Source organism: Ictidomys tridecemlineatus, chromosome 8 (assembly GCF_052094955.1).
Source record: "Ictidomys tridecemlineatus isolate mIctTri1 chromosome 8, mIctTri1.hap1, whole genome shotgun sequence".
In the NCBI taxonomy this organism is placed as follows: Eukaryota; Metazoa; Chordata; class Mammalia; order Rodentia; family Sciuridae; genus Ictidomys; species Ictidomys tridecemlineatus.
Genome location: NC_135484.1, coordinates 119,441,106 through 119,453,759, shown reverse-complemented (window position 1 = coordinate 119,453,759; position 12,654 = coordinate 119,441,106). Strand labels below are relative to the sequence as shown.

At 48.5% G+C, this 12,654-nt stretch overlaps 3 protein-coding genes across 8 annotated transcripts; 2 read left to right on the top strand and 1 right to left on the bottom strand.

The window, feature by feature from the left end:
* Positions 1-674: 674 nt before the first annotated feature.
* Positions 675-3,952, bottom strand: Gpank1 (G-patch domain and ankyrin repeats 1). Of its 4 annotated transcripts, none has more exons than XM_078020293.1 (4): positions 3,677-3,952; positions 2,931-2,987; positions 1,948-2,575; positions 675-1,300 (listed from the first exon to the last, which is right to left on the bottom strand). In XM_078020293.1, the coding sequence occupies exons 3-4, from the start codon at positions 2,571-2,573 to the stop codon at positions 856-858; spliced, it is 1,071 nt and encodes a 356-aa protein (XP_077876419.1). In that variant the 5' UTR covers positions 2,574-2,575; positions 2,931-2,987; positions 3,677-3,952; the 3' UTR covers positions 675-855. The 4 variants fall into 4 exon arrangements, with proteins under 4 accessions (XP_077876419.1, XP_040138307.2, XP_040138306.2 ...); XM_040282373.2 differs by having other exon boundaries at positions 3,775-3,952; XM_040282372.2 differs by lacking the exon at positions 3,677-3,952 and adding an exon at positions 3,446-3,585.
* Csnk2b (casein kinase 2 beta) lies at positions 3,427-8,375 on the top strand. 3 transcript variants are annotated; one of them, XM_021735735.3, is made up of 7 exons: positions 3,427-3,569; positions 4,911-4,993; positions 5,606-5,708; positions 6,266-6,381; positions 6,817-6,892; positions 7,033-7,222; positions 8,141-8,375. In XM_021735735.3, the coding sequence occupies exons 1-7, from the start codon at positions 3,521-3,523 to the stop codon at positions 8,229-8,231; spliced, it is 708 nt and encodes a 235-aa protein (XP_021591410.1). In that variant the 5' UTR covers positions 3,427-3,520; the 3' UTR covers positions 8,232-8,375. The 3 variants fall into 3 exon arrangements, with proteins under 3 accessions (XP_021591410.1, XP_005339054.1, XP_013220104.1); XM_005338997.3 differs by lacking the exon at positions 3,427-3,569 and adding an exon at positions 4,166-4,308; XM_013364650.4 differs by lacking the exon at positions 3,427-3,569 and adding an exon at positions 4,437-4,587.
* Positions 8,376-8,521: 146 nt separating this feature from the next.
* On the top strand, positions 8,522-10,998 carry Ly6g5b (lymphocyte antigen 6 family member G5B). Its single transcript, XM_013364646.4, has 3 exons — positions 8,522-9,462; positions 9,584-9,712; positions 9,937-10,998. Exons 1-3 carry the CDS (start codon positions 9,405-9,407, stop codon positions 10,335-10,337), a joined length of 588 nt encoding a protein of 195 aa, XP_013220100.1. The 5' UTR covers positions 8,522-9,404; the 3' UTR covers positions 10,338-10,998.
* The last annotated feature ends 1,656 nt before the right edge of the window (positions 10,999-12,654 follow it).

Here is a 12,654-nt window from a genome sequence, read left to right as displayed (position 1 = left end):
TCTCTCGCTTTTCCGGAGGGAAAAATGATGAGGGGGACATTGAGACTGTAGCAGCCCTTCTTTGCCCCTCCATGCAGGGATCTATTAACTCTTCATGTGCCTAGCACCTGGTATGAGCACAATGGAGTGAGGGGGTGCTAAAGTGGCAAATTGTGGGAAAACAAATTATTCCCTGCCCTCAGGAGCTTTCAGGTTGTGAAATGAACTGTGACAAATTTAGATTTGGGAGGCCGGTTTGGTCCCAGCTCCAACTGCATTAAAGGTGGATAATTACACCTTGTATCAAAGAGCTCTTGAGAGCAAGGGCTTTCCTTGACTTACCCTATCACCACCCATTATAATGTAATAAAATGACTACACTTCCCTCCTGCAGGGTTGGGAAAGTCTTTCACTAGTAGTCTTAGTACATAGTATATGACTATGTTTAAGATCAGTGACTGAATTGGCTGGAATAGTCAGGGGACCCTTCTTAGGGGAGGTGAGAATTATGGCAATTCCAGAGTTCAGGAAAGTTTGAAAGAATAGGTGGGGCACCTATCCAGCAGGTGCTAGGATCTGGAAATGAACCCAGACTGGCAGTCACCTGGGGAGGCTGCCTCTTTTGGCTCAGGTGGGACTTATATGTAGTCCCCAGATTTCTGTTTGGCTTCCTCAACAGATTCCAAAAAAGTAAATAAACCACAATACAAGATGTTTATTTCTCAATTCTCAGCCCTTCCTCCCCAAATCAATGTCCAACAACCAAAACCTGAAGATCTGGCACCTGGGCAGATCCCAGAAAACATAAGTCGAAGGGCCCAAGTCAGAGATCCAAGTTCAGAATTCAAAGCAGACCAACATCAGATTTCACCTATGTCAGAAATCAAGGTTCATGTATATCCTCAGATCCCGCTCCCAGGCCTTGTCCTTCTCCTCTTGCTTTCTGTTCTCCCTCTGGCTAAGTGTGGCCACTCGAGGAGCTCTCTCTCTCCCAGACACAGCCCGGGTATCCCGAGCTGGGAAATGTGTGACTCGGGGCTGGGGTGCTGATCTGTAACCTAGACCTTCTTGGTCCCTCTTGAGGACAGTAGGTATGGGGTTGGCACGGCCTTCACCCCGGGGTCCCAGCCCCATTCCTGGTTCCCAGCCTCCCCTCAGCAGCAGCTTGAAACCAGGGCTGGAGGTGGGCACCCCAAAGGGAAGGCTAGGGGGCTGGGAACCCCTGGACAGTGACAGCAGATGAGCAGTGGATGTGCAGTGGTTGGAGTCTTCAAAATGGGCATCACAGGTCTCGCAGTACCGAGAGGAGGGCGAAGGAGACCTACAGAGAAAGAACAGAGGAATCAAAGTCGAAGAATTGAGGCCTTAGGGGGATGGCAGTGTGGGGCAGAATCCCTCCAGCTTTTCTGCTAAGGAACACATTGCCTTCCTTTCCACTTAGCATCATCACTTTGTTTTGCTTTGAATGATGGGATTAAAAGCCAGGGCTTCATGCATGCTAGGCAAGTGCTCCACCACTAAGCTATACCCAAGCCCCTCCCCACCTAGCAAGAGGGACCCAGATGGCAATATTGGGAAGAAAAGTTGGCAACCAAGCCTCACAAGATCTTGGGAAAGGGAATGATAATGACTATAGCTATTATTTTTATAGTGCAGATTTCATGGCAAGTACTATTCTAGCACTTATATATTTAACTCACTGAATCCTAAAAACAATCCCATGAAAAAGGTGCTCTTTAACCCCCATTTCTCAGATGGGAAAACATATGTAGTCATTTTCTTCCAAATAAGTGGTGTTAGAATTTAAACTTAGGGAGTATATGTCCATATCCACTTGAGTATATTATTTTATCAACCTACCCTGGAGAATAGGGACACTCCTTAAGCTGTTCTAGGGCCTCTGGTATGGGGTGGCCAGGAAAGGCAGAACACATTGAAAGAAGAGTATGGGATAAGGTTCCCCCTCACCGGTTCTCTGGGCTCCGTGTCTCTCCATGGCTCTCCCTGATCATGCGGGCCACCTTGGCAAAGCCTGCTTCTTCAGCCAGCTGAGCAGCATCCTTGCCACCCAGCTCACAGACCCCCACCCAGGCTGCCCCTCGGCCCAGAAGATAATGCACAGCAGCACTCTGGCCAGCTCGAGCAGCACACATCAGAGGTGTCCACCAGAAGGCATCTCTAGCGTTGATATTCCCTCCAGCTCCCCCTGCCTCACAGGGCTCCAACAGCCTTCGAAGTTCTGCCAGGTCCCCCTCTTGGGCAGCCTTCAATATCCACTGGGTCATTTTGTCCTCAGCTTCAAAGGATCTGCCTTGTCCATGTCTTCCTGATATTCCTACTGCCACTGCTTCTGCTGCAGCCTCCCTTGTCATTCTTCTTTTCTTCCTTTTTTTCTCCCTAACAGGATCAGGCCGAAATCTCTGGGGTTCAGGTGTACTGTTCTCATCTGCAATCAGTGCCTCATAGAAAGCCCGTGTTGCAGCCCCATCCAGGGTGGGCTCTGGCTTTTCAGGCTCTGACTGCTGTTGCCCATCCTTCCATAGGTCACTGAGGTCTGTGGCTGGGGTGAATGTGATGAGGGAAGGCCTGGACATGGCTTTTGGGAAAATGTAGACAAAAGAAGGATAAACAAGCAACCTAACCCAATGGCCTCTGTAGTGACCAGTACCACCTCCAGGGATCTGCTGGGAGAAAGGATGGCCTTGGATGAACAACGCCCTACTGCCCCAAAACTTGACTCCACAACCTAAAGCCCTTCAAGGCTTAAGGTCCTGGGTCACATGTAAAAACAGTGACCCCTAGAATAATAGACCCGGCCCCTTAGTAAAGATTACTAAAACTCCATGAGGAATTAGACGTGTGGATCTACATAGATGGCAGAGCTCTTGCAAATATAAAACCCTGGATTCAATATCAGCACTGAGAAGAAAAAAAAAATCTCTAATACATACCACTAAGGAAACTCAAACCGGCCCTTTAATTCTTGCTCGATCCTATTTCGAGATCTCCTGTTTCCAAACAAAAACAGATGTGATATTTTTCTGCAGTATCTCCAGAAAATGGGAAAGGCTCCTGCCTGCGTTGCTTTGTAGGTTCCGTACAGTAAAATGGCGCTATTCTAATCTAAAGAGTTGACACAGCCACACGGCATGAAGACGCATGCGTGACGACACCAACAACAAAACACCCAAAAGGTGGTTTCCCGCGCTGGAACCTTTTCGAGTATACGCGTCAAGCATCGCGTGCCTAACTAGCGCGAGGACCCCGGAGTTCTGTCGGTTGGGGTCCTACTTTTACATAACGCCCCCACAATGCCCTTCGCGGCCCTCGATGTGGCCCCCACCTACAAGTTCATTTCCTGGAGCTGGGAAACCATTCTCCGGTTTAAGAAAGGCCCTGAGGAGCCAGAAGGAAACCTGGAATGCCGAGAAGCTGTGAAATGAAATAACGTCACGTTGCCCCTCACCATTACTCTGACCAGGGTTCGAAGAACACACTTAAGAGCCCGCAGCAGAACGCTCCATTCAAGCCCTAAGAGGAAATGGAGAAGTCCAAAGGGACGAACAGCAGAATGGCTGGCGCCACCTCAGGTTAGCGCACTGGGCCGTCCCGGTTCTCACACCACTCACTCAGCTCAGCCTAAGCACACCCGATCCAAGTCCCTCAGAATGGAGCCGGTCACACCTCCCGGCCTTACGCCAAATCCCGGGTGAAACATGGGTCCGTCAGGGGATCTAGTGGCGGGTCCGACTCGGAGGAAGAACCTGACTGGCAATAGGGGCCCAGTGGATAGACCTAGAATGGAGTCCATCCGCAGGGCTATAGCGCCGAGCTGGGACCTGAGGGGAAAGGTGTGAGAGAGGCGGGGAGGGATCAGTCAGCTTGCCCCAGTCCCCGCCCCTTCTCGACCCCTCAGTCCAGTGCGCGCACGACTGTATTTCCCAGGCTCGCTGGCCCCGAACGCCGTACTTGGCTTCCGCTTCCGGTGGTGCCTCGCTGAGCCCCGCCCCCCAGACGTCTTTCTCGGGGGCCTCGCGACACCAGGGTCGTGCGCAGGTTCTCCTGGGATTCGTAGTTCGCTTCTACTCAAATCGATAGTTTTTCTCCATACTGGGGACTCCATTTCCCGGCGTCCACCGAGCCGCCCGACCCTTGGCGCTTGCGCATTTCCCTCTTCCCCACCCTCTCCAGTTTCCACTCTCCCCCCCCCACTACCCCCCCAACTTAGCCTGCCGCGGTCGGGTCTGCGGCCTGCGCTGTAGCGGTAGCCGCCGTTCCTTAGAAGCCGTAATCCCCTCCCCCGCCCCGGTCCCGTTCCCCGTCCAGAGGGTGAGTCTAAGGTCGTCGCCGTGCCTGTCCCCTGTGCCTGGGCGCGGCACATGGGGTCTTTGCGCCTTGATGTGGGGGCGAGGAAGGAAGTGACCCGGTCCATCACCAAAGGAAGGAAGGGAGAATGAGCTGAGGGCCGGAGGTGTTATCTGGGTACTCCGGTGAAAGGGGCATGACGGCCGTTCTCAGTATGTGAGGAAAGGAGGAACCCGGCCCTTGGGAAGGATAAACTTCAGAACCCTTGGGAAAGACGCGGAGGACATGCAGACACCTGCGGTGGTAGGGAGCCCAAGCCGAGGGCCCAGCTGAAACTGACACAAAGGGGAGAGGTCAGGGAGAGTTAGAGAGTGGATAGAGTAGGTGGATCAGTACCTGTGGTTTCTCACAAGTGGTGAGACTTAAGAGAATTTCCCCCTCACCAAAAAGTGGCAGAAGTGTAAGAGAGGCTGGAGAGGGTTGCTTCAGGGCCTGGGATCCTTTAAGAAAGGGTGGCCCCAAATCTTTCCGTGTTGGAGTGTGGGAGGAGGGAGGATACCAGAGGCAGACGGGAGAGTTTGGGCTTACTTATAACAACACCATACCCCCTCCCCTTTTTTTTCCAGCCGACGTGAAGATGAGTAGCTCAGAGGAGGTGTCTTGGATTTCCTGGTTCTGTGGGCTCCGTGGCAATGAATTCTTCTGTGAAGTGAGTTCTCTTCAAACCCCTAATTGATAACTCCTCATGTCTTTCAGTTTCTGTACACTTAGATGTGTCTATGGGCACTCCTTCCCATCAAGGAAAGGTCTTACCAGTAGTTCTCTACTAACCAGTGAAGAAGAGGCTGACTGGGGACCTGCCACCCTGCAGCAGTATAAATTTGGATCTGTTAATCTGTCTTATTATTAGGATAGTATACTGGTAGTGTCTACCTTTGGTAGTTAAGAAATTTGAAATGCTTCATGTTAAGATCTTTGTAATGGGCATGGCTGTGTGTTAATGTAAGGGATTCAAACAGCCTTTAGACACCAGGTTGTTCAGTGTCCATCATCATCACAAAGCCAGATATACCAAAGTAGAAGACAAAAACGGGTTCCTAGAGATGAGAGGCTGAAGAAGAAATAGTGATCTTGAAAGGAATATCTGTGTAAGGAGGAGGATGCTATACCTGCTTATCCTTAGAAAAGCCTAAGCTTTTTGAGAGAGTGATGTAAACTGGCAGGAGATAACTCAAGTACTTCTGCCAAGTTGGGAGTGGGGAACAGATACAGTTTAGAGCTGGGTATTCTTATAAAGGTTCTGTCTTCTGTGTTCTGTCAGGTGGATGAAGACTATATCCAGGACAAATTTAATCTTACTGGACTCAATGAGCAGGTGCCTCACTATCGACAAGCTCTAGACATGATCTTGGACCTGGAGCCTGGTGAGGCTTCTTCAGGGTTGTTGTGTGTATGCATGTGCATTCACACACACATATGTGCCTTCTTTTCTCTTCCAATCCCTATTATTTTTTTGAGATTTTAAATTTCCTTTTAGTTCTCTACTCTTCTAACCTCAAATCCCCTGCTTTATTTTGATCCCCTATCTGACTTGCCTCATTGTACGATGGTTTTCTTGCTCTCTGAATTTATAACTCATTATTCCATAATGCCACTTTACTCATGGATATCATTTATGATCTCTTTCTCTTGCTTTGCACCTTTCAGTCTAGACTGACTTCTTTGTGTTTATGTGTTGAGAAGGGAGTAGGGAGGGAGAGAAGAGAGCAGGGGCTGAAGAAGTGTGGAGAGAAGGCAGAGCTTCTTTGAATTGGTGAAAAGTTCAAAGGACCAGTTTTCTGGTTTGGATGCCAGGTGATGATTGGGGTGGGGCTCAAAGGTGGGCACTGGACAAGCTGAGTAGCTTATGATCCCTAAGGGTGGATGGGTATCTAGGAAAGCTGAAAAACAAGTGGTTGCATCTGGCCGGCCCACATTGCAGATGAAGAGCTGGAAGACAACCCCAACCAGAGTGACCTGATTGAGCAGGCAGCTGAGATGCTGTATGGATTGATCCACGCCCGATACATCCTCACCAACCGTGGCATCGCCCAGATGGTGAGGCCTCTCTGCTCCCACTTAACTCCTTCTGAAGCAATAAGGGAAATAATTCCTTCAGCAAGAAGTCACCATCGGGAATGGCTTCATCCCAATCAAGGAATTTAGCTCAGGGCCAGGGCTTGGAGAATGAATCTTACTGGGGGTTGTGCTGAGGGGACTATTTTCAGGGAGGGAGATGAGAGCTTGGACAGGGGGTTGTTATAGATTGCCTCTTCTTTAGGGAACAAATAGCAGATGGCACTGATGTTCTGCAGCTTGCCCAACTGGAGGAAAGGCAGCAGAGGAGTCAGAGGGCCCATCTGGACCAGAGAAGGGGCTTCTGGTCAGAAGTGGGAGGTGGGAGGGGCAGAGTGATGTTGGTTGGGCTGAGGAAGGGCTTGCCTCTTCTCATCACACTTACCTGCCAACTCCCTTCCATTTTATTCACCTCAGTTGGAAAAGTACCAGCAGGGGGATTTTGGCTACTGTCCCCGAGTGTACTGTGAGAACCAGCCAATGCTTCCCATCGGTGAGTGTTGAAGAAGGGAGAGGAGGGCACTGTATGTCAATCCTCCAAGACTGAGACTCAGCAGGTTGGTGCCTGAGTCTTATGGGGAATTTGGGCAGAGTTGGGGGGTACCTGGCCTGCAGAGTCTGGCTGTCTCCCAGGCCTTTCAGACATCCCAGGCGAGGCCATGGTGAAGCTCTACTGTCCCAAGTGCATGGATGTGTACACACCCAAGTCATCGAGGCACCATCACACGGACGGCGCCTACTTCGGCACCGGTTTCCCTCACATGCTCTTCATGGTGCATCCAGAATACCGGCCCAAGCGACCTGCCAACCAGTTTGTGCCCAGGTGGGGAGCAGGGACAGAATCACCAAGGGTCAAAGGAAAGGCTGAGGATTTACTGAGAAAAGGGAGGTCACAGATAGCCCTTTCTTGAGGCCTGCTTTTCCAAAACCAGGCTTCTTCCTGCTGAATGATTGTAGGGCAGTTATTTGATTATCTGTGCCTCAGTTTCCTTGTCCATCAAACACGGATGCTAATAGCATGTGCCTAGTTGATAGTGCTTTCTTTTTCTGTTTTGGTTGTTTTATTTTTTTGTATGTTATACTGGGATTTGAACCCAGGACTTGGGACATGCTAGACAAGTATTCTACCACTAAACTACATCTACAACTCTTTTTTAAATTTAATTTTGAAGTAAGATTTCTTTAAGGTGCCCAGGCTTTTCTCACAAACTTATGTTCTCCTCCTCAGCGTCTTGGTAGCTGAGATTATAAAAGTGTGTCATGATACCAGGCTTGTTTTGTTTTCAGTCTTGCTTATGCTGGTCTCAAAATTCCTCAGTAGCTGGAACTGTAGGGATCACCATCACACCTGGTCTGGAATTTAAGTTTTAATGAATTTTTTATTTTTTATTTAATTATTTATTTATTTATTTATTATACCAAGGATTGAACTCAGGGGCACTCAACCACTGAGCCACATCCCCAGTCCAATTTTGTATTTTATTTAGAGACAGGGTCTCACTGAGTTGCTTAGCACCTCACCATTGCTGAGGCTGGCTTTGAATTCTCAATCCTCCTGTTTCAGCCTCCCAGGCCACTGGGATTACAGCTTTAATGGATGTTTAAGATACATTCCCAAATATTCATAAACACAGAAGCTTCTCAAGCATTGAGCAGGCTCAGCTGGGGTAGGGAGGTGGGAATGCAAGCAGGGCCAAGATTGGGCTCACCCTGCTGCCTCTCTGACCTCTGCCCTGGCCAGGCTCTACGGTTTCAAGATCCATCCGATGGCTTATCAGCTGCAACTCCAAGCCGCCAGCAACTTCAAGAGCCCAGTCAAGACTATTCGCTGATTCCCCACCCCGTGTGTCCCTCACTCAGTCTTTGACACTTCCATTCCTTTGCTGCCACCCTTTCAAGAACCCTCTGGTTTTTAGTTTAAATTAAAGGAGTCATTATTGTGGTGGGAATATGAAATAAAGTGGAAGAAAAGGCCATGAGTTAGTCTACTGGTGCTTGTGGTTGGGAAAGGGATGGTGGTGGTGTGTTGGACCCAAGGAGCCATGGCTCAGCCCACCCTCCTAGGTTGTAAACCAGCACACATCTGTGCTGCATGGATTTGGTTTTATATTTTTATTGTAGAGCAAAGTGGGGGAAATAAAATGTCAAAAGGAAAAGAAAAGAAACAATCAGGTTTTAAGGACAAGGATAATATTTTTGTTCTCTTTGAGCACCATGGGTATTTGTTTATAAGGGGCTTAACCAGCAATATTATTTTTTTAGTTTCGGTTTTAAGGGAATGTAGTCCTAAAATAAACAGAACTGTAAGGGGTGGAGAGGAGGGAAGAGATCCTGTGGTAATCCATGTTGCCCGTCTGGGGTATGTGAGATATGCTCCTCAGAAGGATGGGGATTCTGGGCTGGGGATGTGGCTCAAGCGGTAGCGCGCTCGCCTGGCATGCGTGCGGCCCGGGTTCGATCCTCAGCACCACATACCAACAAAGATGTTGTGTCCGCCGAGAACTAAAAAATAAATATTAAAAATTCTCTCTATCTCTCTCTCTCCTCTCTCACTCTCTTTTTAAAGAAAAAAAAAAGAAGGATGGGGATTCTTAGGCCTGGGCAATGTCCCAGCACAATGGGAACTAACCCTATTGTATGGGAAAGACTACAGAAAGTGCCAAAGACTGACACTAATCAATCTATGGGCCCTTGAGAGAAGGGGGACGTGTAGGATAAAGATAGACAACTAAACAAAGATCTGTGTGGTAACCACGTATTACCCTGTCTGGGCCACTGCTCCCACTCTCAGGAACCAGACTTTATGGTTTAGGACATGCTGTCCCTCCTGCCAAGTTAATAATTTCCTCCCCCAGCCAGAATCCTGCCCCAGGCAGGAATATAGCTCCACACTCACAGCAAATTCCTCAGACTGCCTGTCAAAACCATCCTGCTGTTCAGGATCAAACTCTTTCCTAGGGTTTTAGGCATCCTTCAAGAACCACCCCTCTCTCCCGAATTCAATAATGAAGGCCTATATGCTTGTAGATGTGCTTATCATGGTGGCCTTCACAGTGGGAAAGGGTAAGTGAGGCCCAGGGGCAGGGAAGAAGGGGAAAATCGTCTAGAAAAGGGGTAGAACTGGGGCTCTGAATGTTTGCCATCCTAGCCTCTGCTCCCATCCTTCCTTCTTTGGCATCCCCAGGTCCTGTCCCCCAGGTCCGGACCTGCCACTTGTGCCTCTTAGAAGATCCTTCTGTAGGATGCATTTCGGGCTCCGAGAAGTGTACTATCAGCAGCTTATCCCCATGCATGGTGATCACCATCTATATTAGTGAGTAAAGTCCCAGGAAGGGGCTGCTGGTGGGACAGCTATGGCTTGGTTTCTTCCTACAGAGCATCTTGGAAGGAGGGGCAGGGGTTCTTGTGGCCTCATCTGAAGGTGCCCAGAATAGAAATCGGGTCTGGGTGAGGTTTGGGGAATCAACGGCAGGGGAACCAAGTTTGGGGACTGTGTGAAGCTATTATTGGAGATTATGGCTGTCCCATCTCCTTTAGATAACAAGGTTCGCTTCATCATCCGAGGCTGTGGACAGTACAATTCTTACCGCTGCCAAGAAAAACACAGCACCTACTTGGCAGGGTACTGGTATGAGGCCCAGTGCTGCCAGTATGATTACTGCAACGCCTGGTTCAGCCCCCAACTCCAGAGCTCCCTGCCTGAGTCCCGCAAAAGACCCATAATCCGGCCCCTGTCCAACCCCCAGATCCACCAGTTCTACCAGGCCCTGAACCTCTCATTGCCCCTGCCTAGCTTTGATGCTGGGAAGGAGCCTAAAGGCCAGGAGACCCTGTTCACTCTGCCCCTGGAGCTGGGCTTGTCCATTGCTGACCTACGCCACATGTACTTGTTCCTCAACAGTTCAAGAGTTCTGGTTCTTCCCCAGGCTGGACCCTGACATCTTTCCCTTTCAAAATTCCACTCTGTTCCAGAGCCTTTCCTCAACACCTCCAGCATCTTGCAGTACCCTCTGAGAATATCACATCCTCTGACCCCTGTGATCTCTTAGGCCTCCCTCCTTTGGACCTCCAGTGTCTATATGGTTTTCATTTAATTTCCTCCCAGGAACCCTGGTGCTGCTCTTTTTTCCTCCATTACTAATAAAGAATCTCAAATGTGAATTCTTCCCAGTCTGACCTGAAAAAGGCACAGAGGTTCCCATCATCTGAGTGTTTCACCATCTTCCCCTCTTCTCAGTCTGGTCACCTGCCACATCTACTCAGATCTGGCACTATATCCCCTTTCTTTTGCCTGTCTCTAAGAGTTGGTGCCAGACTGAACTAGCAGAAGAAAGGACTAAGGGTAGATTGCTGTGAAGATTTCCTGACATAGCAATCTGATGTTTCTGCCTCATTGCCTCTTCCATCTCCTCTTCCATCCTACTTTCCTGCTGCCTGTGTCTTTTCTTTTCACAGTATTTCTCCTCCTCAGCCCCATTTCTCCTCACTGAGTACTGATACCCATGTCCATTAGTGCCTGGTGAAAGGAAAGAGAGGGTCTGTCCTACTCTGTTCTACATCCCCCATTTCCCTCCACAATAAACAGACTGGGCTACTAAATCTGTGTCATGTTGTTTGTGATGTCAGGTTTAATTGTGGGCAGGTGTAAATAGGATAAAGAAAGTTAATAAGTTTGACATTCAAACAGGATTTCAGAGTCCCACCCACTCTTTGTGGCCTCTTGGCCCTCCCCCAAAGGGCCCACATCCTTCCCTACCCGATGCTCAAAGATCAAAGCATGAGGATCCTGACTCTCCTCAACCTTAACATATTCTGCAAAATCTAGGAAAAAACTTCAAACCAGGAAGATTCAGGATCTACATCTCAGAATCACTTGATGCTAAGGGACCTGGACTTCTTCCTTTACTTAGTTTTCAAGTGTATTAATACCCAAGATCCCCTGTATGGGGATTCAGATGGAGGGGGATGTGCAGAGTGTGTACTGGTGGGAATGCAGTAGTTGGATCTTTAATATTTTGTTTCTGAAAAATTGCAAGCATACAGAAAGCAACAGTGGATACTCAAAAGTCAGCTTTCACATATTCAACAAACACCCGTCACTGCCCTGAGCCAGACTTGTTAAGCACCAGGAGTCCCACAAAAGTATAGTCAGGGGGCTGGGAATATAGCTCAGTTGGTAGAGTGCTTGCTTGCATGCACAAGGCCCTGGGTTCAATCCCCAGCACCACCACCAAAAAAAAAGTATAGCCAAGTATCTGCCTTTCCCAAACTTGGGGGTTATGAAAATTCTGAAAGCAGTACAGCTTTGTGGCTGGGAGGCCTAATCTGAGCTCCTCTGCCACTTGGGTAAGTCAGTCTCTCCCAGTCTCATTTTGGTTACCTGTCAAGGAAGAATGCCTTTTTATGCCTCATGGTTGAAGGACACGTAAATATGCACACATACAAATTGTATATAAGTGCTTTATAAGTCAGATACCTTGTTGTATACCTAATCCCAGAAATTTGGGAAGCTGAGTCAGGAGGATTGCAAGTTTGAGGCCAGCCTCAGCAAATTAACAAGACTCAGCAGTTTGGTAAGGGTCAACCCCCAGTGCTAAAGAGGGAAAAAAAAAATTTTTTTTTAAGTATATAATGCACTTTAGAGACAATGCACATACAATTTTTTTTTGAGAGAGGACAGAGAGAGAGAGAGAATTTTTAATATTTATTTTTTAGTTCTCGGCGGACACAACATCTTTGTTGGTATGTGGTGCTGAGGATCGAACCCAGGCCACACGCATGCCAGGGGAGCGCGCTACCTCTTGAGCCACATCCCCAGCCCGCACATACAATTTTTGATCTTACTTTTTTTTGGAAGGGTGGGTTCCAGGATTAAATTCAGAGGAACTCGACCACTAAGCCACATCCCCAGCCCTATTTTGTATTTTATTTAGAGACGGGGTCTCACTGAGTTGCTTAGCGTCTTGCTAAATTGCTGAGGCTGGCTTTGAACTTGTAATCACTTGGCTCAGCTTCCAAAATTGCTGGGATTACAGACATGCACCACCACACCTGGCTTAATCTTACTTTTTAAAACCTTTCTGGCAAAGCATACAGAAGCTTGTGCATAACCTAAGATGGGTTTTTGTCACCTATGCATCTGTATAACCATCTGTCAAGTCAGCTTTAAGACCTTTACCAGACCCAATACTGCCTTTATGTCCCTTCCCAAGCACTACTAACCCTCAGAGGTAGCCTTAAAGCACCTTGGGTAAG